The sequence below is a fragment of the Sarcophilus harrisii genome, chromosome 5, assembly GCF_902635505.1.
Source record: "Sarcophilus harrisii chromosome 5, mSarHar1.11, whole genome shotgun sequence".
NCBI lineage: Eukaryota > Metazoa > Chordata > Mammalia > Dasyuromorphia > Dasyuridae > Sarcophilus > Sarcophilus harrisii.
In genome coordinates this window covers 177,614,473-177,642,036 of record NC_045430.1, presented here as the reverse complement: position 1 = coordinate 177,642,036, position 27,564 = coordinate 177,614,473, and the positions used below count along the sequence as shown (strand labels likewise).

The 27,564-nt window shown below is 37.0% G+C and overlaps 1 protein-coding gene and 1 long non-coding RNA gene across 3 annotated transcripts; one reads left to right on the top strand and one right to left on the bottom strand.

Annotated features, from left to right (window-relative positions):
• Positions 1-687: 687 nt before the first annotated feature.
• On the bottom strand, positions 688-11,643 carry SMKR1 (small lysine rich protein 1). Of its 2 annotated transcripts, none has more exons than XM_023504866.2 (3): positions 11,377-11,643; positions 10,757-10,810; positions 688-1,016 (listed from the first exon to the last, which is right to left on the bottom strand). In XM_023504866.2, the coding sequence occupies exons 2-3, from the start codon at positions 10,757-10,759 to the stop codon at positions 819-821; spliced, it is 201 nt and encodes a 66-aa protein (XP_023360634.1). In that variant the 5' UTR covers positions 10,760-10,810; positions 11,377-11,643; the 3' UTR covers positions 688-818. The 2 variants fall into 2 exon arrangements, with proteins under 2 accessions (XP_023360634.1, XP_023360635.1); XM_023504867.2 differs by lacking the exon at positions 11,377-11,643 and adding an exon at positions 11,078-11,358.
• Positions 11,644-12,131: 488 nt separating this feature from the next.
• LOC116419381 lies at positions 12,132-26,755 on the top strand. Its single transcript, XR_004229675.1, has 3 exons — positions 12,132-12,216; positions 24,574-24,668; positions 26,604-26,755. It is a non-coding gene; the product is annotated as an uncharacterized LOC116419381 (long non-coding RNA).
• The last annotated feature ends 809 nt before the right edge of the window (positions 26,756-27,564 follow it).

Here is a 27,564-nt window from a genome sequence, read left to right as displayed (position 1 = left end):
CTGGGCAATAAGTGGCAGTCAGGAGTCAAAGCCAGGTCTTCTGGAACCAAATACTGAGCTCTTTCCACTATCTCCATGCCGGCTCATTTCTTTATTCACTCAAATGACTGACAAGTGCCTTGCAGTTTTTATCCTTTTATATGCTCTGGCTAGCACAAAGCACATTTTGCTGATGTTATTAAAGCCTCAGAGGAGTCTCTGCAGGCAGTTGTAGTTATTTCAAATCAGGAAAACAGTCAGGGGGAGGGGAGGAGCACACTAAACGGACAAAATAGTTTTCTTAATTATTTCCCCCTCAAAATGGTGGTGGTGGGCAGGCAGAGATGGACATTATTATGGCACAGCATGCCGCAACTTCATATGGATAATCACCTGCCTCTCTCTTCAGGGATGAGGAGGTTCACATTTACTGTTATCAGCAGAAAATGAGTGCAAGAGAACTAGATTCACCAAGCAAAATTTAATTCTGACATGTAACAAAGAATGATTAGAACCAAACAGTATTCTGAAATCAACCACCCAGTTTGATAACTACTTAGACACATTTTTGCCTTAAGTTCCTAAAAAAAAAAAAAAAAAAAAGAAAAAAAAAAAGAAATTTAATGTTTCCCTTGGGCACAAGCGTTAAGTGATAATTCCATTCCTTTATCCTTAACTCCAAGAGCTCTAGTCATTCTCCAGTTCAAGGTGTTTTCATTAAAGTTTAATCTGCTTCAGTGGCTGTTTTGGTTGTATCCCTTCACTGTACATTTCTGTTAATAGTTACAATTCATGGTTATGAAGATATGCTATAAAGGCATCCATCCATCCATCCACTGTTATATCTTCTTTCCTTTCTTTTTCTTGCCAGCCCCTGGCCAGCGGAAACCACGGAATTGTAGGCAGTCAGCAACATTGTGGGCGATGTAATACAGGTTCAGCATGGTAGCTGGGTGAAGGATGTCCACTTCAGGCTTTTTTCCTTTCTTCCCACCCCGGCTCTGTCCCCGGCCTTTTACCTTTTTGCCTTTACCTGGCTTTAAAAAAAAAAAAACAAAAAAAAAAAAACGAACATAAAGTGAACAATTATATTCTGGGGGATAGATTTTACATCACAGTTGACATTTGTATTGCAAGGGTGGGAGGGGGAGGGGGGGAGGAAGTTTTATTGAGGAAGAAACTTGTGGCTTGGGTGAGAATGAGATAAAGAAGGTTGAATTAGCAGAGAATTAACCAAGAAAATGAGGGGAAATGGAACAAAGCAAGCCAATGATCTATTTCCACCTTTAATTCTGTCTTTTATTTTAGAGGTGTTTTGTAGGAAAGAAGCACTGGGTTTGAAGTCTAAATTGCTTTGAATTCCAGCTGGTTAAATTACTTAATAGTTGTATGACTTTAGGCAAAACATTGGAATTTTTCTGGACCTGCTTGCTTAAAAAAATTAAATGAATAAATCAACAAGTATTATTAAGTATTTACTATGTGTCAAGCACTATTCTAAGTTCTGGAAATCCAAAGATACAAAGTCTATCTTTAAGAAGCTCCCATTCTAATGAGGGGAGACAGGTAAACAGTTACCCATACACAGGTCACACAAAATATAAAAGGAGATAATGGCAGAGAAGAGTCAGTAAAATCCACACTGGGGAGAAGCCCGAAAGGCTTCTTGGAGAAGGTAGGGATTTGAGCTGAGTCTTTAGATCATTGAGGTGGTGGAGATGAAAGGCTGAGCTAAGTCTGTAGGGAGAGAATATCCCAGGTAAGAGGAAAGCAAGCAAAAAGGCATAGTGTGTCAAGTTTAAATTGGACCACTAATGAGGCCATTGTGGGGCTGGATGGTGACCTATGTGGACAGGAACAAAGTGTGAGAAGACTGGAAAGATAGGAAGAAGATAGGTGGTGAAGGGCTTTAAAAGGTAAATAAAGAATTTTCTATTTGATCCTGGAGGTAATAAGGAGCCAGTATGGTTTATTGAATAGGAACGATAAAGTGGTCAGACCTGTACTTTAAGGAAATTACTTTTAGCACTGAGTTTGAATTTTTTAAAATAAATAAGCATTTCCACATATATTTCCTATTGTAAAATAGGAGAGGATGAGACATACAATTATGAATCTTTCCAGAGCTTGCTTTTCTTTTTAAGAAATTCAACATTAACTTTTAATACTGACCTGCTTGTCTTTGATTCCTTCTCGCCATCCTTCTGTTCTCTTCTTTTTAGTATTCCTATTGCTATCCCTCCTCTTATTTCCACCTTTCCCCCCAAAAATTGGAGGAAAAAATTCTGTTAAAACCCCTTTAACAAATATGCATAGTCAAAAAACCAAATTCTCAGATTGTGATTGCCTCATCTGAAAAATTTGTCAATCAAAATGACTGATTTTTAAGATCTTTTCTGGCTCTAAAACATAGTGCCTGGCATATAGTAGATACTTCAGAAATACTTATTGATTGAATCTAATTATTTATGTAGATATGCATGTACATAGGCTTTCTATATCATCGTTCAGTCATATCCACAACTCCATTTGGAGTTTTCTTGGCAAAGGTACTGTGGCTTGCCATTTTCTTCTCCTACTCATTTTACAGATGGGGAAATTGAGGCAAACAAGATTAAGTATTTTGCCCAGGGTCACACAATTAAACAGTATCTAAGGACTGATTTGAACTCAGGAAGATAAATATTCCTGATTTCACTCTATGCACTATGTACCACATATGTGTCTGTGTATAAGCATGCAAAAATGTGATTCTGGCAACCCCTATGCTATCTTGCATCCAAGCTATTTAATTTTCCAAATCGCTCCCTCCAGGACACTGGAGATCCTGCAAAGGTGTCTGGTGACCCTGACCCATCCTTCCATGCGCTTTCCCTATCTTTGTGAAGTTTTACTTTCTTAGCTACACATTTCTCATGGAATATCATGTCAGTCACTTAAAAGTATAGGAACGAGAAGAGAGAAGATTTTTTAAAACAACATAAGCAATCTTAAGGATTAACAAAATTTGGACTTCTTTAGTTTTAGTCTAGGATTAGATGGTACAGAGATACAAGAACTTTAAATGCAAACATTCAGATTAATGCACAGATAAATAAGTTATTACTATAATTAGAGGCGGCAAATTCACATATCAAGGAATTAAGCCAATCAGCATTTATTGAGCACCTACTATGTGCCTGGAACTGCCTAGGTACTGGTGTTATAAAAACAAAAGCGATATAGTTTGTGCCTTCAAGGAGCCAAAGTTCTTTTGAAAACACAAAGTAAAATTAGTCATGACTTAGGAAACTATGGAAACGCCAGATATTCAGAAAAATGTTTGCTTTCAACCATCTCCTAAAATGAAAGTTAAAAAAAAAATGTAAAAGAGGCCTCCCCATGACTTGTTCTTCTGGAATCATGAACCAAGATCAAAACAATTCTGTCACTGTTCCTGCATGGGATGTGTCAATTTACTGCTTTTTAGCCTCTAACTTTCCAGACCAAGTGTCCCTTCCTGTCCACAAGTCCCCTATGTGTTATCTGCACCACTGTATGTTCTTTCATGATGGTGGAATGGTTCAATTCTGAAAAACACAACTGATTATTTTAAATAGGGAGATGAAAGAGAAGGTAAAAGGGATTGATTATACCAATGTGAGGAAGTAGAACTTACTACTTCTCATATTCAGGGAATGTGAAAAAGAATTTACAAGTTACCCATACATATAACCTGTAAATAAAAGGCTATTAAATAAAAAAAAAGAAAAAGAATTTACAAACATGAAAAGGAGGCATCAGATGAACCTTACTTATCTGAACCAGGCACATGCACAGTATATAAACTAGCATAAAGTTGCTTCACATTTAACCAAGAAACAAATGAGGATGGGGGAAGAAGAGAAAGAATAATCAGGAGAAAAATAGTTACAAAGTTCGTTCTTTTAAAAGTCATTGTGAAATATGGCAAAACTCCACAGCAAAGTAAAATAGGGACAAGGAAATCAAATTTAGCTTTTTTGATTTACCAAACAGAATAGTGCAGAGTACCCAAGGGGAAAATATCTTCCAGAAACCAATTACTCAATCCTGTCAAATGTGAACAAAATCCAATTTCTTAATTAAACAAAAAGACATTTCCACTCTTAGTCTGAACATCATAAACAAGATATATTTCAATTATCTTAGTTTCAGGTAATTAAAATTCTTATCCAACCACTGAAATTGATTAATTCTTTTATTTAAAGATGACCAATTTGGTCATTGATTAAAATGAGACCAATGACTTCAAACCAGGACACTATCATATTATTTAATATCTATATCTATACATTCATTTTATTTGAACACAATTGGGGGCCTAGCACTGTATTCTTCCACACAGCTTTGACACACGTCATTGTCCTGCTCAAAAATTGTGACTGGCTTACTCTTTCCCCTGGATAAAATGCTCCTTTTCTGTTTGATTTTTAAAGCCCTTCAAAGGCTCTCTTTCCAGGCTTCCAGTGCGTTACTTTCTGTCAAAAACTCCACATTCCAGTCAAACTGGTCTACTTATTCCTCAGAGATGACATTCAATCTTCCAACGCCACAACTGTGCAGAGGCTGTCCCCCATGACTGATATCTTCCCATCTCTCACTTCACAGACTACCTAGCTTCTTGAAGAAAGCTCAGCTCAAACCCAAACCCAAAGAAGGCCCTTCTTGATCCCCTCAGTTGCTAGTGCCCTCCCCCAAGAAATTGCTTTGTGCATTTTTAATATTTAAAGTTTTCTTTATGCTTATTGTTATTCAGTCATCCAGTTATATCTAGCTTTTGGTGACCTCCCTGGACCACATCACACCAGTAATGTCCATGAGTTTTTTGTCCTATTTTTGCTGAGGCAATTGGGATTAAGTGACTTGCCCAGGATTACACAGCCAGGAGGTGTTAAGTGTCATATTTGAGCTCAGGTCCTCCTGACTGGTACTCTATCCAGTGTGCCATCTAGCTTCCCCAGCCATGGAGTTTTTTTGGGTTTTTTTGGGCAAAGATACAAAAATGTTCAGTTTTCTTCTCCAGTGGATTAAGGCAAACAGAGGTTAAATGGCTTGCCCACGTCATAGAACTAGTAAGCATCTGATGCTAGATTTGAACCCAGATTTTCTATCCACTGAGTTGCCGAGTTGCCTCTGTATTTGCGTAATTTCCTCTCAATAAGTGGGCAAATTAACCTAGCTGAATCATCAAAGAACTCAGAGGGAGAAGCAGCTGACTGGACCTTCTTGTCCCCAACTGCCCCAATGGAGATGTCTAGGACCCAAAACCAGTAACCTTGTGAACGGCACTGCTTTCTGCCCCATGCCCCAAAACCATCGTTCTATGGCACTCTAGAGCCTGGCAACTACTGTAGTACATGCTACAGCTACAGATACTGCAGACCCAGAAAATAGTTTTTGCCAAAAAAAAAAAAAAAATGTCAAATATGGCTCAATATCAGAAACTGGCATGATTACATCAATAGAAATCACTCGAAAGACCCATTCCCATTTCTTTTGATATCACACCCTAAGGACCATGGGATCTTTCCATTTGATTTGCCATTGAAACTTTCCATATTTGTGGTCTCCCTCAATAGAATGGGAGCTGTTGGAGAGCCACAATTGAATTATTTTGCCATATGTACCTCAGAACTTCTTATAGTACTTTGTATGTCGTAAGCTCTAAATAGGGCAGCTAGGGGGTCTAGTGGCTAGAGCACTGAGATTGAAATAAGGTAAATTCGGTTTCATGAATTCCAATCCAACCCCTGATACTCACTGAACAAGTCTTTTTATCCTGTCTGCCTCAGTTTCCTCATCTGAAAAATGAGCTGGAGAAGGAAATGGCAAACTAGTCCAGGATCTTTTGTCAAGAGAATTCCAAAATGGAGTCTTAAGAGTTGGACAGGACTGAATGACAACTACTGTTATATACAATGCAGTTATTTTCAATTTTACCTCCTTATTTACAATGAGAACTCCTTGAGCATAAGGACTCTCTTAGTTGAGCATGTCTAGCACATAAGAAATCCTTAATAAAAGCTTGTTGACTGTCTTATGTGAGCTTCTTGAGGTCAGGGACTATTTTGTTCTCAAAAGTCTTTGGATCCCCATTGCCTGACATATAGAAGACATTTTAATAAATGCTTGTTGAATGTATAATAATAGCAAACTTTATATAGCATTTTATATAGAAACACTTTGTTTCTACCCCATCTAATACATTAATAGGATCACTTGTGAGATATAAGTACATAAAATAGAGGCAGCTAGATGGGACAATGGATAGAGCACCAGTCCTGAAGTCAGGAGGACCTGAGTTCGAATGTGGTCTCAGACATTTAACACTTCCTAGCTGTGTGACCTGGGCAAGTTACTTAACCCCAATTGCCTCAGCAAAAACAAAACAAAAACAAAAAATTACATAAAACAGGCTTCATACTAACAAAGATCTCAAAATTCATAGTTTTCCAACTGGGAAATGGCCAAGGAAATCTTGGTTTGTCAATATCAAGGAATACTACTGCACTGTAAGAAATAATGAACCATGGGAAGAATTGTATGTACTGATGCAGGGCAAAGGGAGCACAACCAGAATCATTTATACAAAAAGAATACTGATAAGACAAGTTTGATAGACATAAAAACTCTGATCAATTAATAACAAACCATGACTCCTGGGGACTAATGATAAAACATGTTATCTATGTCCTGACAGAGAAGTGATGCTGGATTCAAGATGCAGAATGACACATACGTTTTTGGATATGATGATATGGGAATTTGCTTTGCTTGACTATGTATATTTGTGACAAGGATCTTGTTTTTTCTTTTTAACAAAATAAGATTTTTTTGCATAATTGCACATGTATAATCTATATCAGATTGCTTACCATCTTAGGGAAGGAGAAGGGAAAGGAGGAAAGGATAGAATTTGGACTTCAAATCTTTTTTTTTAAATGTTAAAAATTGTTTTTTATAATATAAATGGGGGGAAATAACATTTAAAAAATAGAGGTATATGTGAAAGAAAAATACTTGTAAATTTTTTCAAAAGACAAAAGTTACATAAAAATAGGGAGTTCATTGTACTTTGTTTAAAAAAATACATTAAGCTAAACAAAAACAGTATTTTCAATTATATAAAATAAAGTTAGAAATATTAATTTTTATTACAAAGTAAGTGTTTTATTAGATTGTAACATTTGAAAAAGGAGTTATGTTACTAGACACAATATATGGTTAAAAATAAGATTAAAATGGTTGCTGAAACAGCTCAATTATATCCCACACAATACAACCCAAGGGCTATCATTCTTTGTGAAAAAAATATTTTTTAAAGAAATGTTAAAAGAAATGAGAGACCATGTGAGGGTGCTGATTTGAGGCAACCATCTGAAGAAAACTAGGGAATAAGAAACAGGAAGGCCTAGTGATGGACAAACAATTACTACTCTGTCCCATCTAATTTTGAAAATTCTGATTATTTTTCCAACTTTTCACTTCTTAGTCTTCACACATAGCATTAAATGTTCAAAAAAAAGCTCTTTGAAAAGTACTCTGAAGGAGAGAAACAGGTGGCTGATATAAGAACATACTACCATCTTAGCCAAGGATAATTCAGAAACAACAGCCCATCCCAAACACTGGGTTGAAGGTTCCTGTCTTTTGCAAACACAGATGCTTTTTCTTTAGAACATCTTTAAGACAGTTACTCTAAAGAAAGATAATTCAAAAGTCTGGGCCCCATCCACTTCCTGTGTCACTACAAAGGAGTGCTGGGGCCCTTTGTCTCCCAAGAACAAAACGCAGATTGAATGCAGAATGAGGATTCTGAAACCAAAGTGACATCCTGATTTGTATCGATTAATTTGTTCAAGGAGCATGGCTTTAATTCACTATGATTTTGTTTCCTCAGTCAAAAATGGAAAGAGCAATTATTATTCATCACACAAAAGGAGCACAAGGATGGATGATGGCTGAGCACACTTGAGATTCTTGCATGGACTGCTCTGTGAAGATACATGTGTTTAACCTAATCCAGGGACAGATAGATGGTACAAAAGATAGAGCACTGTTCTGGAGTTTGGATGAACCTGAGTTCAAAGTCAGCCTCAGACACCTATTAGCTGTGTGATTCTGGGCAAGTCACTTAACCCTGATTGCTCTAAAACAATTTAACCTAATTCATCACTTCTTTGCAAAAAGATGTTTCTGCATCTACAAATATTTATTCACCCTCCTATGTAGGGCACTGAGCTCAGCTGAACATGAGTTGCTAGAGATACCAGTGACTGCCTCGAAGAAACTTGTACCCTCGTCGTAGAATCAGGATACATACTCACAGAAGATGTAATAGGATCCTAGGATTCAAATGTGGTCTAAAGGGATCTTAGAGATCATCTTTCCAACTCCCCAGTTTTATAAATGAGCCTAGGAGAAGCTAATGCATAAATACATGCACACACGTGTGTGTGTGTATGTTAGCTGAAGGAGAAAACCAATTGCCTCCAGTTAGTCTTCCCAACTGCTGCCATTACAAATTTCCCACACTGTTATTAAAGCAATTTAGCATTAACTTCTCCCAGGCTCATCGGTAAAATCAGGGAATTGGATAGATGGTCTCCCAAGATTCTGAATTCTGTGATCCCATTACACTCCTGTAGTCAGCCCTGATAGCTGCAGGACTGGGAGAATCATTATTTGCAGGTACATTCTCCATTCCACATTCACTTTCTCACTTAGTTGGCTGAGTTTGTGGTGCAGGGTAATCATGTTCAAGGACCTCACCAAAAATTTATACAAATGACTAACTCATTTGTGATTGCAAAGGGATGAAAACAAAAATGCATGTCTAGTGGTTGGGACATGGCTGGATACGGTTGGGATAGGGATAGAGATAATACTTGTGATTTTATTAACATCAGAAAACTCTCTGGATGATGTCCACATGGTTTGTCTTGAACACAGAAGGAAAAAATTCTTCTACTCGATTTCCCTCCCAATTTTTTTTTTGTTCAAGCCAGCTGAAAAAGAAAACCACTTACCCAAAAGCTAGACATCTCCACAGCTACTGCTAATGCAAATTTTCCCATACTGTTCTTAAAGCAGCATAGAAAACTTAACTGTGTGACCTTGAACAATTATTCATTTTACTTCTCAGGGCCTCAGATATAAAATGAGGCAGTCATATCAGATGATCTCCAAGGTCTCTTTCAGACCATATCTACATCCAAATGATTGAGCTGTAAAAGTAGTATAATCAGCCTGAATAGTTGCATGACCCTGAGAATCAGTTTCCCTTCATTGTGACCTGCCCATCCCACACCTGTTGACTTTGGGTAGTCTTGTTCTCAGTTGGTATCTTTTAAGGGGTTCTTTACCTTCAAAGAGGAAGAAAGGGAACATATAATCAGAGATGCTGAATTAAAAGGGACCTCAGAACCTAACAGCATAAAAAACTGTCCACAGCATCTAGTTTAATTATATAGCTTCCTCTTCAAGATTTCTAGTCACAGAGAACTTAATTTTCAACCTTATGCAATAGCCTACTACTTTGTTGGACAGATCTCAGGATTAGAAAGCCTTAATGTTCATTTTTCTCTATGGTTTCTAGCTACTGATGGTAGTTCTGTTCCCTAAGGTCATGTTCTATATTGTCATCAGTTTTTTATTTTTTCCCACATATCTGTTAGCTCAATGACAGGGTGTTCCAAATGTCTGAGGGCAGTTTAAAGCTTGGATAGATTAAAATAAAAATAAAGTAGAAAACTGTATAGTAAAGTTTACAAGCTTAGTAAGCTTTACTAGTTTAAAAAATTGCACTATGACTTTTAGGACACACCGTATCTTGCCCAAATGTATTGAAAAATAAAAGCTATAAAGACAAAGCTTTATGGCCTGTCATTTCTTGAACAGGCTATTCCATATCCTGACTTTATGCAGACTGTCTCCTATACCTAGAATGCTCTGTGCCTTCTTCTCTGCTTTGTACTTTCTCTTTCTTCAGGATTGAGATCAAATCCTACCTTCTGTAGGAGGACCTTTTCGGTTCCCCCAGATGCTAGTTCTTCCCTTTTCAGATGAGCTACCATCTACTGTAGAGATCTTGTATGTTCTGGGTTATTTTACATATTGCCTCCTCCCTTAAAATGTAAGCTCCATGAGGGTAGGACTATCTTTGTTTTTCTTTGCCCTCCTTCCCCCAGTACTTACTACTTAGTTCTTAGCACAAAGGAAAGGCTTGCTGACTGACTAGGACATTGCCCTATGGCTGCCCTCATCTTTCATGATCCTACAAGTCAATTCCTTGGTGATTATGAATGAATAAGTCTTCCACTGATACCAATTTTGGATGCACTTCAGATCTAATCTAATCTCGTCTAACACAGAATGCAAACAAATGAAAAAACAAAAATCTGAAGAAAGAATAATGACATGATTAGGAAACTGGTCGATTTGAAGCGAAACTATTGCTCTCGATTTAGAATCTCAATAAATCAATTTTACAAGAGACTCGGAACTTCTTAACTGAAACTATGAATGATATAATAGAATGACAGATTACGCGGTTTCCCAGTAGTCCGATTCATTAGTATCCCGTCACCGAGGGGGAAACAGAGGCTGAGAGGAAAAGCAGCTTGCCTAGGATCACACAGCTAAAACAAAAAATCTCCAAAGTGGGATTCTCAAGCAGACCTCTGGACTCCCAAGCTAGGGCTCAATCCGGTTTGTTACGCCGCCCTGTCTAAATTTTAATTAGTAAGTTTATTACCATGATAAAGCCTTGCTTTCCGTTGACTTGTGATCACAGGGTCAGTTCACAATCCTGAAATACAGAGATGGTAAAATGTGGTTACAGACCAAGTTTGTACATCACTGCCTGCCTGAATCCCCGTTTCCTCCTCACCGAGGGGAGAGGGGGGAAGAATAAAACAAAACCTTCGGTGGTTAGGAAGAAGAGCCAAGCCCCGCTCTCATTTCTAAATCTATGACCCCCCCAGCTCGGCCACCAAAACGAGGCGCCCAGAAGGGACTGGGTGCCTCCCCACGGTGATCTAGGACAACCACGGTTGCTTTCTGCTCTTGCTCGCACTTGTAAAGTGGGACATCACCACCTTCTGGCAAACGAAAGAGCAGGAAGAAACGGGACCAAGCGGCTTCAGTCCCGGGACAAAGGAGAGTGGCGATGAAGGAGCACGGCAGGTGAGAGGCGGGAAAAATACTCCCGCTCCCCAAAGAGCCTTCTCCAGCGCCGCACGGGTCCGAGCAGAGGCTGCAAGGAGGAGAAACGTCCAGCGCTGCAACGGAAACCGATCTGCTCCAACTGCAATTCTCCCCTGGGATGAGTCGTTCCGGAAAGTCGAGGATCCTCGCAAGGGAGGGTCGACTCACCATCGTAGACTGCTCCCAGTAACTGCAGCTTCGGTCAAAGTCACTCGCGCGCGAGCACGCCAACGTCCATTTCGCCACCTTCCTCCCGAGGGGCGGAGCCTGCTCGGTGTTTATTCTGTTACTAAGGACCAAGAAGGGGGTGACGCAGCGGGGGGGGGAGAGAGGGAGGCGGGCCGAAGAGGCAGGAGAGAAGGCGGAGGCGCGGAAGTGGGGCTCTCCTTCCCGACGCTAGCTAGTCTCCCAATCCTCTGGAAGTTCGGTGGCTGCGGATGGAGAACGCTCAACGTCCATCAATTGTGCGGCTGAACAATGGCCAGGGGGTCGCCCCCGACCCTGTACTCCTTACCTCTGCCTCGTGGGTGACGCCTTCCAGAACCCCATTGTCCGAGGAACCCTCTGTGTCCGGGGCCCTGTCGTATTCCGAGCCTTACCCCCAGTTAGAATGGAAGCTCCCTGAGGGCGGGAAGCGCTCCACCTAAGGACACCGACGCTTCCTTGCAAAGCCTCTTCGCCCGACGCGAAGCTTTCGCTTTTCTTTCCCGTCCCTCTTCTCTTAACCTTGCTCACCCCTTCTGAGGCTTTCGAGTGGAATGGCGGACGCAGCTCTCTGGCCAGTGGAGTGAGTTCGAAAGGGGCCGAGAGATTCTCCGCAAATCTGAGCTCCGTCTGTCCCCGGAGAGAAGAGTATCTACCTCAATTTGATCAAATGAGATTATATTCGCCAGGCGCTCACAGTGAGCGAAGACGGCTGGTGGCTAATAAATGCGCGCTTCCTTCCTTCTGCTTCCAAACTTTAGGTAGAAAGATTCCATTTAAAACATTTGTCTAAAGATTAAGAAGGTAATCTATCATTTAGATACTCTTTAACTCTTTGAAACATATAAGTATCTAAATTTGAGACATTGGAGAATGGATAATCAGTTGTGAAGTGACAATTTAATTTTTTTTTCGATATTTTGTTTTTATATCCATCCATAATAATAAACATGTAAGTGCTACTACGTGCCAGATATTATGTATCCAAATTTCCCACATAGCTCCCTCTCCCCCTCCCAGAATCATCTTTTACATTTTTCTTTTATTCTGCCTCTCCCACAACCCCAACATTGAGCAAGTGTTTTTTTTTAATTCCCTAAAATAAAGTCCTTAAAACACAGTTGCATCGTCCTATTAAAAAAAAACATTACCACATTGATCATGTCTCAATGCATTTTAAGATCACCTCTTTGGAAGGAGATGAGTGACTCTTTCATCTAAATTATTTTACACTGTTTATCTGCCTTAGACTTCTAAAGTTTTTCAAAGTTGTTTTTCTCTATAATGTTATCATTGTGTGAATTGTTCTCCTGACTGTGTTCACTTTGTTCTGTATCAGTTTTTAGAGATTCCTCTGATTTCCTCAGAAATTATTTATCAATCAGTAAAGCACACTAATAATCCAATTACATTCCTATGCTAAAATTTATCAATTCCTCAATCGAACTCAACTTCCAATTTTTGACTGTCTGCTATAAATAATTTCATACATTTCAATCCTTTGATTTTTTTTTTTTGTTTGTTTTTGGATTATAAAATTAGTGGCACAGCTGGGTTACAGTTTAGCAACAGTTTAGGACATAGTTTTTTTTTTTTTTTTTTTTTTTTTTAATTTAATAGCCTTTTATTTACAGGATATATACATGGGTAACTTTACAGCATTAACAATTGCCAAACCTCTTGTTCCAATTTTTCACCTCTTACCCCCACCCTCCCTAGATGGCAGGATGACCAGTAGATGTTAAATATATTAAAATATAGCTTAGATACACAATAAGTATACATGACCAAAACATTATTTTGCTGTACAAAAAGAATCAGACTCTGAAATATTGTACAATTAGCTTGTGAAGGAAATCAAAAATGCAGGTGTGCATAAATATAGGGATTGGGAATTTAATGTAATGTCATCTCCCAGAGTTATTTTTCTGGGCATAGCTAGTTCAGTTCATTACTGCTCCATTAGAAATGATTTGGTTGATCTCGTTGCTGAGGATGGCCTGATCCATCAGAACTGGTCATCATCTAGTATTGTTGTTGAAGTATATAATGATCTCCTGGTCCTGCTCATTTCACTCAGCATCAGTTCGTGTAAGTCTCTCCAGGCCTTTCTGAAATCATCCTGTTGGTCATTTCTTACAGAACAGTAATATTCCATAATTTTCATATACCACAATTTATTCAGCCATTCTCCAACTGATGGACATCCATTCAGTTTCCAGTTTCTAGCCACTACAAAAAGGGCTGCCACAAACATTCGTGCACATACAGGTCCCTTTCCTTCTTTATAATCTCTTTGGGATATAATCCCAGTAGTAACACTGATGGATCAAAGGGTATGCACAGTTTGATAACTTTTTGAGCATAGTTCCAAACTACTCTCCAAAATGGTTGGATTCGTTCATAACTCCACCAACAATGCATCAATGTAGAACATAGTTTTAATAGCTTTCCAGAATGATTGGGCCAATACATAGCACCACTATGAAGTTCATTAGTGTACCTGTTTTCCTGTAGCTCCTTCATTATTTATCATTTTCTTCTTTTATCATCTTTGGCAGTCTGATGAGAGTGGGAGATGGATCTTCAGGTTGCTTTAATTTTCATTTATCTAATTATTAGTAATTTGGAAACATTTTTACCTCACATTGTTGGTGATAGTTTGGATTTCTTTCTTTGAAAACTGTCTTTTCATGTCATTTTATTTTTATCTATTGAGGAATGATCCTCACTCTTAGAAATTTTGAATCAGTTTCTTACTTATCTTGGAAATGAGGCCTTTATCTGGAAAACTTACTGGAAAAAATCTTTGCATTTTTTTTCAAATTACCTGTTATGTTCTAGTTTTGACTGTATTATACTTGGGTTTTTTAACTTTTTAATTTTATAGAATCAAAATTGGCATTTTATTTTGCACCATCCTTTTGCTATTTAGTCATGAACTCTTCCCCTACCATAGATATAAAAAGATGCTTTCTTCATTGCTCCTCTAATTTGTTTATAATGTGGTCTTTCAAATCTAGATCATGAATCCATTTGAAATTTATGGTAAGATATATATATATATATATATTTTTTTATTTAATAGCCTTTTATTTACAGGTTATATGCATGGGTAACTTTACAGTATTAACAATTGCCAAACCTCTTGTTCCAATTTTTCACCTCTTACCCCCACCCCTCCCCAGATGGCAGGATGACCAGTAGATGTTAAATATATTAAAATATAGCTTAGATACACCATAAGTATACATGACCAAACCGTTATTTTGCTGTACAAAAAGAATCAGACTCTGAAATATTGTACAATTAGCTTGTGAAGGAAATCAAAAATGCAGGTGGGCATAAATATAGGGATTGGGAATTCAATGTAATGGTTTTTAGTCATCTCCCAGAGTTCTTTCTCTTAGCGTAGCTGGTTCAGTTCATTACTGCTCCATTGGAAATGATTTGGTTGATCTCACTGCTGAGGATGGCCAGGTCCATCAGAACTGGTCATCATATAGTATTGTTGTTGAAGTATATAATGATCTCCTGGTCCTGCTCATTTCACTCAGCATCAGTTCGGGTAAGTCTCTCCAGGCCTTTCTGAAATCATCCTGTTGGTCATTTCTTACAGAACAATAATATTCCATAATATTCATATACCACAATTTATTCAGCCATTCTCCAACTGATGGGCATCCATTCAGTTTCCAGTTTCTAGCTACTACAAAAAGGGCTGCCACAAACATTCGTGCACATACAGGTCTCTTTCCCTTCTTTATGATCTCTTTGGGATATAAGCCCAGTAGTAACACTGCTGGATCAAAGGGTATGCACAGTTTGATAACTTTTTGAGCATAGGTTCCAAACTACTCTCCAGAATGGTTGGATTTGTTCACAACTTCACCAACAATGCATCAATGTCCCAGTTTTCCCGCATCCCCTCCAACAATCATTATTTTTTCCTGTCATCTTAGCCAGTCTGATAGGTGTGTCTTAGATGTCTTAATTTGCATTTCTCTGATTAATAATGACTTGGAGCATCTTTTCATATGACTAGAAATAGTTTCAATTTCTTCATCTGAGAATTGTCTGTTCATATCCTTTGACCATTTTTCAATTGGAGAATGGCTTGATTTTTTATAAATTAGAGTCAATACTCTACATATTTTGGAAATGAGGCCTTTATCAGAACCTTTGACGGTAAAAATATTTTCCCAGTTTATTGCTTCCCTTCTAATTTTGTCTGCGTTAGTTTTGTTTGTACAAAACTTTTCAGTTTGGTATAATCGAAATTTTCTATTTTGTGATCAGTAATGATCTCTAGTTCTTCTTTGGTCATAAAGTCCTTCCCTTTCCACAGGTCTGAGAAGTAAACTATCCTATGTTCCTCTAATTTATTAATAATTTCATTCTTTATGCCTAGGTCATGAATATGGTAAGATATAAGATATTAGTCTAAACCAAATTTCTGTCAGAGTGCCACTCTCTGTCTGTCTCTTCCCACACTATTGAATTATTATATATATATATATATATATATATATATATATATATATATATATATATGCTTTGCTTAGGATTAATACCTCCTTTAATCTACCTTCCCTCTAATTCTCACTGCCCTTTTCCTCCTTCCCCCACTTTTTACTGGTGAGTAAAGTTTATTTCTCTATTCATTTCTGTGTTGTGTATATTCTTCCTTACCTTATCTAGATCTGAGGTTCAGGGATCAGCTGTTCCCACCCATTTCCTTATTGTAGAGATGTCTACATTATTACCTGGGATAATATTTCCTAACTCTCCTTTCTATCCACCTACTTGAGAATATTCCTCTTCTGCTCTTTCCATTTTTCCTTAAGATCATGAAGATATAACAGAACCACTCCCAATTTTACTCACTTTGATTCCCCTCTGTGAGCGCCAATAGAAATCAGAGGGGACACATATCTCACCATGACAGAATATATCTAGTTTATCCTTTTTTTTTTTTTTTTGAATCCCTTAGGCTTGTTCATCCTGAATTATTTTTTTGTTTTCTCTTCACTTGTATTTGAACTTCTAAAGTTTTCTATTAGGAAAGTTTGGAAGGACTTTCATTAAAGATCCTTTCCCTTCAATAGCACCATATTCTGTTTTGCTTCATAATATTACTCTTTTCTGAAAGACCATGTCCTCTGCCTTCTGGCATGTCTTATGCCAGGCTCACTGTTCCTTAATGATGATTGCTGCCAAATTATGTACGATCCAAGTTGTGACTACTTGATAATTGAATTATACTGGAATTTCTTTCTGGCTGCTTACAGTATTTTTCTCAGTGACCTAGAATCTCTGCATTTTAACTATGATGTTCCTGGGAGTTTTCATTCTAAAATCTCTTTCAGGAAGTTGCTGTGTTTCAAAGTAGATACAGAAAGAATTCTGAGAGATTTTCTCTTAGCTGTCAGGAGCTTTAGATTCATGTGAAAGCGACAGGCTAGTCATGGGAAAGTCTAGCAGGGTGGGAGGACAAAGGAGACTGCCTATATTGGGAAATTTTTGGCACTTTCCCAAGGTTCCTGGAGTAGGATAGGGATCAAGGTCTTCTATGACCTCTCAGATATTTGCTGTATGTACTTTATCTGGGGAAGGAATGTTCTTTTCACTGTGCAAGGTTATGATAAGAATAACTAAAAGCACATTTCTGGTACAAAATTCAGGGGCCTGTTTCATCAAGGTGACCTGTGGTTTTTAATTTCCATTTTATCCTCTATTTGTATGGGAGTTGTAAGATTTCTTGAAGTCTTATGTCTAGGCTGCTTTTTAAAGGGCATTCTAAAAGTCCAATGATGCTTAAGTTTTGCCTTGTTCTCTTTTCTATGTGAGTTTTCACTTTGAGTTATCTTACAAGCATTTATACTACAATTTAGGTCTGGTGCCAAGAGATCCTCCCCTTCTTCTTACCTTTTTCATTTTGAGATTCTTGACTTTTATTCTTCCATCTGAATTTCATTATTATTTTTCATAGCTCTATAAAGTATTTTATTGGTAGTTTAAGTGGTTTATTATTGAATAAGTAAATAAATTTAGGTAATAATGTTCTTTTTATTATATTGGCTTGACCAATTCACATTCAATTAATATTTCTTTAATTATTTAAGTCTGTTTTATTTTTCAGAGAACATTTTATATTCAGATTCAGATAGTTCCTGGGTGAATCTTGGCAGGTACACTGTCAAGTATTTTAGAGCTTCTATTTGAATGGAATTTCTTTTTCCAGCATTTCTTGGGGTTTATTAGTTTATACACATAAACTAATTCATATGTGTTTATACACACACATAAAATGCCAATGGTTTATGTGAATTTATTTTAAATCCTTCAATTTTGCTGAAATTATTGTTTCAATTAATTTTATTTGACTCTCTAGAGTTAAGTACACAATTATATCTGTTTAAAAAATAATAATTTTATTTCTTTTCTGCCTCTTTTCATCCCCTCAATTTCTTTTTCTTGTCTTTTTACTATAGCTAGCATTTCTAGCATTATATCAAAAGTAGCAGTAATAATGGACATCTTTATTTTATCCAGATCTTATTGGAAAGACTGCCAACTTTTCTATTACATAAAATATGTTCTCTTCAAGTTTTCATAGATATTATTTACTATGCTAAAGAATTATTCATCTTTTATGATTTCTAGAGCCTTTAGTAGAAATAAGTGTTGGGTTTTGTCAACTAATCTTATAATTTAACTATTTTTCCAATTTGATCAAGTTTTCCTATAAGTATTTAGATGTATTACTACTTATATTTTAAGTATTGATAACAATTCATTATCTATGATACTTTTTAGAATAAATGTAATTTCTGTGTTTTATCTCTTTTTATCATGTCTATATTTACTGTAGGTTTATATGGAATCACGATTACCACTCCTGTCTTTTTTTAACTTTTTTAACGAAACATGAACAATTTTCCTCCAGTTCCTTGTGTTAATTCTATATGAATCATATTTCAAATGTATTTCTTATAAATTGTTGAGGTCTGTTTTCTATTTCATTCTGCTATACTCTGCTTTTTTATGAGTTCATTCCAATGCTTGCAGTTATGATTGTTAATTGGTATTTTACTTCATCCTGTCCACTTAAACTTTTTTTTCTTTTTGCTCCCACTCCCCCTGATTATAAAGTCATAAAAGTTTGCCATTCATGCTTTTTTAGGTTAAACAATCTATTTTCTCTCTATTGCAGCTCTCCTCTATCCCTGCTCCTATCTCAGACTTTTTTACTCTTTTTTCCTTTCTTTTTAATATCCCTCTCATTTTCCTCCCTCCAATACTTGACTTTGCTTATAATTATTCCCTTACCTATCCTGCCTTTCCTTTCAAACCAGTCTCAACATTTCTTTTGTCCCTATCTCTTACTATTTCCCTTTTGAATTTAATGTGTTTCTCAACAGAAATATCTTTTTATGTGTAATTGTGTTCAATCTTCCTTTTGTCCAGTTGAGATGAAAATGATATTCTTGGGATGCCCCTCTCTTCCTCCATAATTATATACACTTCATTGTATTCACTTGTATTATGTAATAGTGATTTTTCTTCCTTTCTTCCTCTTTTCTTGCTCAATATAGTCCTTTATGATTCTCATTTTTGTCTTTGCATAAGACTGTTAAGACTATTAAAATAGAATAAAATCTGTCATTTTAACCTTTATGACCTTTTCAGATATCATAGTTCTAAGAAATCATTTATTTCTTATTCCCCATTTAAAAATTGTGAACAATTTAGTCCCACATATTTCCTTTCAATTTAATATGTGTATCTTAGTTCCTACTATTACCTTTCAAAATGTTTACTCAGTTCTGACATTTTCTTCAGGAATGCCTAGAAATCCTTTATTTCATTAAAGATTTACTTTTATCTGTTAGGATTGTACTTAGTTTTGCCAGATGAATTATCTTTGGTTGTCAGCTTTTGTTGTTTGCCTTTTGGAGTACTTGTATACTAACCTTTCCTGTTCTTTATAATGGCAATTGCTAAGTCTTGTGTGATTACCATTGTGTCTCCTTTTTGGCTACATGGTGGTTGTGTTTTTCTTTTGAGCTAGAAGCTCTGGATTTTGGCTTTGAATTCCCAAGAATTTTCCTTTTGTGATTTCTTTCTGGAGGTGACCACCTATTTTCTATTTTCATTTAATCCTTTGGTTCTAAAAGGAAATTTTTTATTTATAATTTCTTGAAATCTGTTATCCCAACATTTTTTATGTTTTGCAAATACACTGTTAATTCTTGGAAAGGAAAACCTGTTTTCAAAAGCAATCGTGTTTGACATAATATTTCTTGGATTATCTTCTGTTTTTTCAGTCTTTCATTTTATCTAGTCTTATTGAGTCATTGTTTTCTATGTGGTCTATTTTTTTTCCACTAATGTTCTATCAATCCTTATCCTGGTATACAAAAGCTCTCATCTAATCTATCCATCCCTGACAGCTGTCATCCCATATCTCCCTTTAGTGGCAAAACTTGAGAAAGTTGCCTCCACTTCCTTTCTTTTTATTCTTCCACCCCCCCTATTTTTCCCTTTCATTTTTGTCCGAAGTCTCTGCAATATAGCTTTTGCTTTCATTATTTGGCTGAAACTTTCTCTCCATAGTAACTGATGATCTGTTTTGATGTATCAATCCACTCTTTTCCTTGATCCTCTCTTCTATATAAGTATTTGTGATAATACTCTCTCCTCATTCTCTTGCTATCTATCTCAGCACTCCTTCTGAGTCTCTTCTGCTGGATCTTGCTTCAGGTAAGACCACGGCTCTGTCCTGGCTCCTCATCTCTTCATTCTCAATGCTGTGCTATTGACGACATCATCAGCTCTCATGAATTCCATTATCATCTCTGGGCAAATGATTCCTAGATGTATATGTTATTATCCTTGTTTTCAGTTGTCTCATCTGTGTCTGATTCTTCTTGACCCTATTTGGGGTTTTCTTAGCAAAAATACAGAAGGGCTTTGCCATTTCCTTCTCCAGCTCCTTTTACAGATGAGGAAACCGAGGCAAACAGGATCACAAAATGTCTGAGACCAGATTTGAACTCAGAAAGATATTTTCCTGATCTCAGGTTCTGGATTCTATCCATTTCACCACTTAGCTTCCTACATGAATATATCCAGCCCTAACCTCTCTCTTAAGCTCCTGCCTTCTGTCACCAACTACCTTTTGGACATTTGAAGCAGGATGTCCTGTAGGCATTTCGGCTTCAATATCTCCAAAACTGAACTCTTTCCTCTAAACACTCCTTTCTTCCAAACTTCCCTGCTATTGTGAGGGTCCTGCTGCTCTCCTCATTGCTCAGGTTCAAAACCTTAAAGCTTCACTCTCTCTTATCCTCCCCAGCTCATATCTAAATTGTTATAAAACCTGAATATTCTCTTGGTTTTTTTTTATTAAAGATTTTTATTTTCAAAATGTATGCATGGATAATTTTTCAACACTGACACTTGCAAAATCTTGTGTTCCAACTTTTCCCCTCCCTCTCCCCACCTCCTCCCCTAAATGGCAAGTAGTCTAATATATGTTAAATATGTTAAAATAAATGTTAAGTCCAATATATGTATACATATTTATACAATTATCTTGCTGCACAAGAAAAATTAGAGCAAAAAGGAAAAAAATGAGAAAGAAAATAAAATTCAAGCAAACAACAACAAAAAGAGTGAAAACATTATGTTGTGATTCACACTCAGTCCCCATAGTTCTCTCTCTGGGTGCTGATGGCTCTCTCCATCACAAGATCATTGGAACTGGCCTGAATTATCTCATTGTTGAGGAGAGCCACATCCATCAGAATTGAGGGATCTTGTTGTTGCCATGTACAATATTCTCCTGGTTCTGCTCATCTGAAGATTCTCTTGTAGAAGTTCCCTTCTCTCCTCTGATATTTCCACCATTCTGGGGTATATTGTCATCACTTACCCCCAAACTACTGAAATAGCCTTCTAATTAACCTCCCTGCCTCCCATGTGTTCCCATTCCAGTTAATCCTTTCCTCAGCCACCAAACTATTCTTCCCAATGTCCACATCTGACTCTATCACCTTCCTACTCAGGAAATTCCAGTTGTGTGCTTTTACCTCCAGAATCAAAGATCAGATCATTTTTCTTTATCTTTTAAACCCTGTCATAATCTTTCCTTCATAGCTTTCCATTCTTCTGCTTGGCTTGCCTGCACATTACCTACAATTCATTCATTCTGGCCTCCTTTCCAGCCTCGAGCAAAGCACTCTAATCCCGACATCTTCACTGGCTGGATGTAGCCTCTGCTTGGAGGTTCTTCCTCCTCATTTCCCTTCTGGCATCCTTAGATACTCAGCCTCTATCTCACTTGAAAGAATCCTTTCCTGATTTATTTTAATGCCAGTACATTCTGCCTAAGATTACCTCCCACTTAAGTAGGTACATGGCTGTTTAAATGGCATTTCTTATTAGAATTCAAGCCCTTTGAGGACAGACTATTTTTTGACTTCCTTGGTATCTCCATTATTTAGCACAATGCTTGACACACAGTAAATACAATAAATATTTGATATTTGTTGACTGTTGAATTAATTATATTATCTTCTACTTCCATACTTTGCACACTTTTGCTCTTCCTGACACCTTTACTTTGAGAGGGAAAATGTAGATGATAAATTATTCTTCTCCTTAATAGCCACCTGTCGGTCAGGTATAAGAAATTGGAGGAAAGTGCCTAGACTTCGGATTCCATCAATTTAAGGAACTTCCAGCATGACAATTCCCTCTCTGAATACAGAGCATTAACTCATCTATAACTCACATTCTTAGAGAGCTATCTCGTGGCAATGAATGTTTAAATGACTTGTTCATTGTTACACGGTCTTTATGTGTCAAATGCAAGGCTTGAACTCAGTTCTCTCTGACTCCAAGATCAGCCCTGTATCCCCTGGGTCAAATGACCTCTCCCTTAAAGTATCTTATAATGGTAGTTAAAAATTCCAGGTAGGAACCTAAATTACCTAAGAAAGAACTTCCTGGTTGACAGCTGATGGCAAAACTGGAAACCAGTTTGGCAGAAATGTAGACCAGTGTCTTACATCAAATACCACAGTAAACTCAAAATGGATGTAAGATGTGAGTACTAAATATTATCATGTACAGATAAGTTATGTTTCACAACTATGGATAGGAATGAATTCTTTTTCTTTTTTGATTTAAGTCAATTTTCCCCCAAATTAACAAGCATTTCTTTTTCTTACTCACCTCCACTGGAAAAAAAAAAAGAAAACCCTTGCAACAATTTTGTATGGTCAAACAAAAGAAATTCCCATACTGTTCATGCGCAGAAATGTATATCAGCTATTTAAAAAAAAAAAGTGAAGATGAACTTAATTAAGAGAGGCAATTATAAAATTTAAAATAATTTCAGTTACTTAAAATGAAAAGGCTTTTGCATGAATAAAAGTAATACAAATAAGATAAGAAGGAAGTAGTTGCCCCCAGGAAAAATGCTTCAAATATTTCTGATATCCAAGATATGTAGGCAGCTAATAGAATTATATAAGCTCATTTTTCAAATGGAAAGCAAAAAAAAAAAAAAAAAAAAAGTGATTAAAGGATATGAACAATCTCCAAAGGAAAAAAAAAATTAGACTACTTAATCATATGAAAGAATATTCTAAATCACTAATAATTAGAGAAATGCAAATTAAAACAACTCTGAGATTTCACATCACCCCCACTAATTGTCAAATATTACTAAAGTTGCAAGTAGCCTATGTTGAAAGGAAGTGTGGAAAAACAAGCATACTCAAGCATTGTTGGTAAAACTGTCAATTTTCCCAACTATTCTAAAAAGCAATTTTGAATCATGTAAAGAAAGTCACTCAGATGTATATACCCTTTGACCCAGAGATCCCACGCCAGGTATATACCCATAGAATATCAAGGAGAAAAAGAAATAGCCCATTAAGCTAAAAAATTTGTAGCTGCATTTTTTAATAGTAACAACTAGAAAAATGTAGAATGAATGATGGAACAGCTAAACAAACTATGTATGAATATAGTGGAATGTTATTATGAATGAGTGAGCAAATGAAAAGCATTAAGTGCTTACCAGGTAACAAACACTACACTGAATACAAAGGATATAAAATCAAAACAACCCCTGTCCTTCAGAAGCTAATATTCTAATGGAGGGAGATAAGACATAGAAAGGAATAGTGGCCAGTAAAAAAGAGTTATACTTAGTTTACTAATATTCCCTTTCTATTCAATGTAATAGTAGGTACAGATTTGAATACAGTTCTTGGATTAAGAAGTAGAAAGTAATTGGGAGGGGATATTGAATGGGAAGACGAATCAGGAAAGTAATTTGGAACTGGTCCCCAAATTTGGTAAACCCTGCATATATCCTTGGATCCAATAATACCATTACTTAGGCCTTTCCTCTCCCCCCTCAAAAAAAAAAAAAAAAATCAAGGTTAGGCAAAGGTTCCTTCTATACATAAATATTTATGCCAGCTCTTTTTGTAGTAGTAAACAACTGGATTAATGGTGCCCATTGGAGAACAGCTATTATATAAATTTGGTATATAAATTATGGTATGTAAATTTGATAAAATACAATTGCACCATAAGAAATGAAAAAGATGGTTTCAGAAAAAAACCTAGAAAGCAGTCTAAGCAGAATTTATATAATGCCAGACCCCACTGGGTTATTAAGATGGCATCTCTCCATTTAGAGGACACTGAGAGATGTTTTCTAGGAAAATCGGGATCACATGTAAGGTAAGTACCTAGAAATATTGAGGGACATGAGCAGATAACTATCCTGTAACTGGTTTTATTTTATACCAAAGAATTGAGAGGAGCCTTTTTTAAATTGCTGTGTAACTGAAATTGTTCATTTCTTCAAAAAACACCTCAGTCAGCTTCATCTATCCCTTAGCTTCTTTGTCTTTATTTGTACTCACATGGTGTGATGTCCAGCAAGAGATAGTGTAAAGGGAAAGACCGAGGTCTTCTTCACCAGAAATGGGTTTGTGTCTTCGACCTTTTCATTCATTCTAATCTGTTCTAGGCAGTGGAATTTTTTCCTGCAGGGAGGAGAGTCTACAACTTGGTTGGGAGCCTGGGGTACAGGAATCCAGGAGTTAGTGTACTCTGGTTTCTCCTCAGATTGTATAAATCTTTCGCCTTCTACATCCAAAGAATCCAGAATTCAGAATCCAGCCCATCACCCATGCCTCCAGGAGCTATGATCATCTAAGAGAGTGAGTGACCTCTATGCCGGTGAAAGTTGAAATAATGACTCAATTGACAACAATCCTTCCAATGGACATGGACTTGTAGGATTAATCCTATGTAGGAAATGAGTTAATTTTCTAGCCTACTCCTTCAGAGAGGTAGGTAGGTGGGGGGGAGGGGAGAAGGAGGATATGACTCAGAAGAACTGGGGGAAATGGTTGTATGTTTATTCTTGTTCTATCTTTAAAAAAATAAGTCTTTGTAAAAAGCCAATCGAAGTAAAGTGGTTAAATAGAATGGAAGTGCTGCTCTCTGGCCCTTACAAATAGGGGGAACATAACTATTAGTGGCTCAAGTCAAGGGGAGAGAGAGTGAGAAACAGAGACAGACAGAGATGCAAATGGAGAAAGGGATGGAGAGACAGAGAGACAGAGACAGAGACAGAAATACAGAGAGAGACACACACAAAGAGAGAGAAAGAGACAGAGACAGGGAGAGACACACAGAGAAACAGAGACAGAGACAAAGACAGAGAGACAGAGAGAGAGAGAAAGGATATTACTAAGAGAACATATCAGTAATTATATTTGTACGAGACAAGTGAACAGAACTATCACTTTATACAGTAACAACCAGATTGTCGAGCTAAACAACTTTAAAAGACTTAAGGATTCTGACGGATGGAATGAATTGCTTTGATTATAGAGAACCAATGACACAGCACACACGCTGCCCCCATCCTCACAGGGAGGTGCAAGAATGAGAGAGTTTTGGGCATGGCCAATGTGGGAATTTGTGTTTTTATTCATATTTGTAACAAGCATTTTGTTTATTTTTTTTTCAATTCAGGGTGAGGGAATAGAAGGCAAGGGGAGTTAGTATTAAGATTGCAAAAAAAAGAAATGGTCACTGATATATTTTTTAAATGCATCAAATAGAACAGAAGGAAGGCCAGAAGGAAACACATTCAAGCAGCTTTGGAAATTGTGTACTGAATTTATTATATACTTAGAAGGAAAAGCAAACACAGTATTCACAAATTTCTATACATTTCTTTTTCTGTTCTATCATGTATGTGGAAATGCTCATTTTATTTAGGGTTTGCCAAGTTCACAATAATAATTTTCTTTAATTTTGCATATAACACGGAGAAGCATGGGAACTTATAGGAACTGATATAAAGTGAAGTTAGCAAGACCAGGAAAGCAATATACACAATGATCATGATATTGTAAATAGAACAACAATAATAAAACAATCAAAACTGAATGCTGGGAAATATAATGACCAATCTTAGCTCCACAGAAGACTTGCCCAGAGTCACACAGCTAGGAAGTATTAAGTGTCTAAGGTCAAATTTGAACTCAGGTCCTCCTGAGTTCAGAGCTGGTGCTCTATCTACTGCACCACCTAGCTGCCCCCTTCTTTTTTTATTTTCATAAGAGATGCCTCTCTGGAAAATGGAGGAGGAGGAGATATTTTGGGAAATATAGGTGAAAACAAAAAGATAACAAAACAAAAAAAGCAATAAATTTTTTTTAATAAGCTAGATTTTTTAGCAATTTTTTCTTCCATTTAATTTTTATTTTTTCTTAATTACATGTAAACCAACATTTTTAACATTAAAAAAAAGTGAGTTCTAAATTCTCTCTCTCCTCTCCCCTTTACCCTCCTTGAGAAGGCAAGCAATTTGATATAGATTATAAGTAGTCATTTTTAGCAGTTTTGCTAGCAAATACAATGATATTTACCCACTTCTATTTTCCAGAGTTGCTATTTGCTGTTCCTGTTGTTTTCAAGAGAATGGTTAGACTCAGCTAAGTTTATAGTGTTTTCATCAACAATAGGCATTTTCACAAGATAATGAATGGAGAGGCACTGTCCAGCTAGCTTTCCTTAGAAACTGAATTCATGGTAATGATACACTGAAAGTGGGTTTTCTGTGCTTTTTTTGAGATCAGATGGTGACAAACAGATGGGCAGAGTGTTTTCTTGTGCACCTGTTACTACTTGGAAGGACCTGAATTTTACTTCTTACTGCAAAAATGAAAATAAAAATCTGAAGAACCTAATCTCTGATTCCACTCTGAATCAGACTGTCTGTACTCCCTCTGGTGGATTTACAGGAGGACAGAAATGATAATTGCTTAGAAACAGGCAGACTTGTAGCAGTATCAGAAGGAGCACTTGTGCTAGAGGGAGCATTTGTGCTAGAGGGAGCACATACATGGATAGCATCCTATAGAATTGACCCTTTTGCATATTTTGGTTTTAAAGACCAAGGATTCTGAATGAGACTTACTCTCCCAGAGTCCTGATAGGGAAAAAGTCTAAAGCCTCTTCCTTTGCGAGATTATTTCTCACCAGATGCCAACCGTGAAGAAGTCAACCTAACAGCAGCTACAAAGAGAGATCCTTTGCAAGGGACCTCCAGCTCTGGTCCAACAGCTTCAGCTTTTGGCCATGTGGCTAGCAGACCAGGATCAGCTAACAGAAAGTTGATGCAAACTCCAGTCTCTCCATTGTACTTCCATTACATGTTGTCACGGCTCCCCAGGAGCAATCTTCTTGGACTCTTCCACATGGAGAGTTGCATTAGCTAACAAACTGATGGAAGCCCCCTTCCTAGGCTCACAGGGACTAGGTTCACTGGCCAGCCCTGTGAAAGAATGCATAAGTAGTTAGCATAGCCCACATGTTCTTAAGAACTCACTATTAGGACGTGTCTATACAAATAGCTTTGAAAATGTTTATCTTCATAATGTCTCATCTGCCAGCCTAACTATATCTTTGCTTTCTCCAATTTTTTTTCACTTACACTATTTGAGATCATTTTCTTCACGGATTTGTACATTTAGAGCTGAAAGGGACTTAGAGATCATTTACCCTGACCTGCCCAAATCATAGTTCTCCTCTACAACG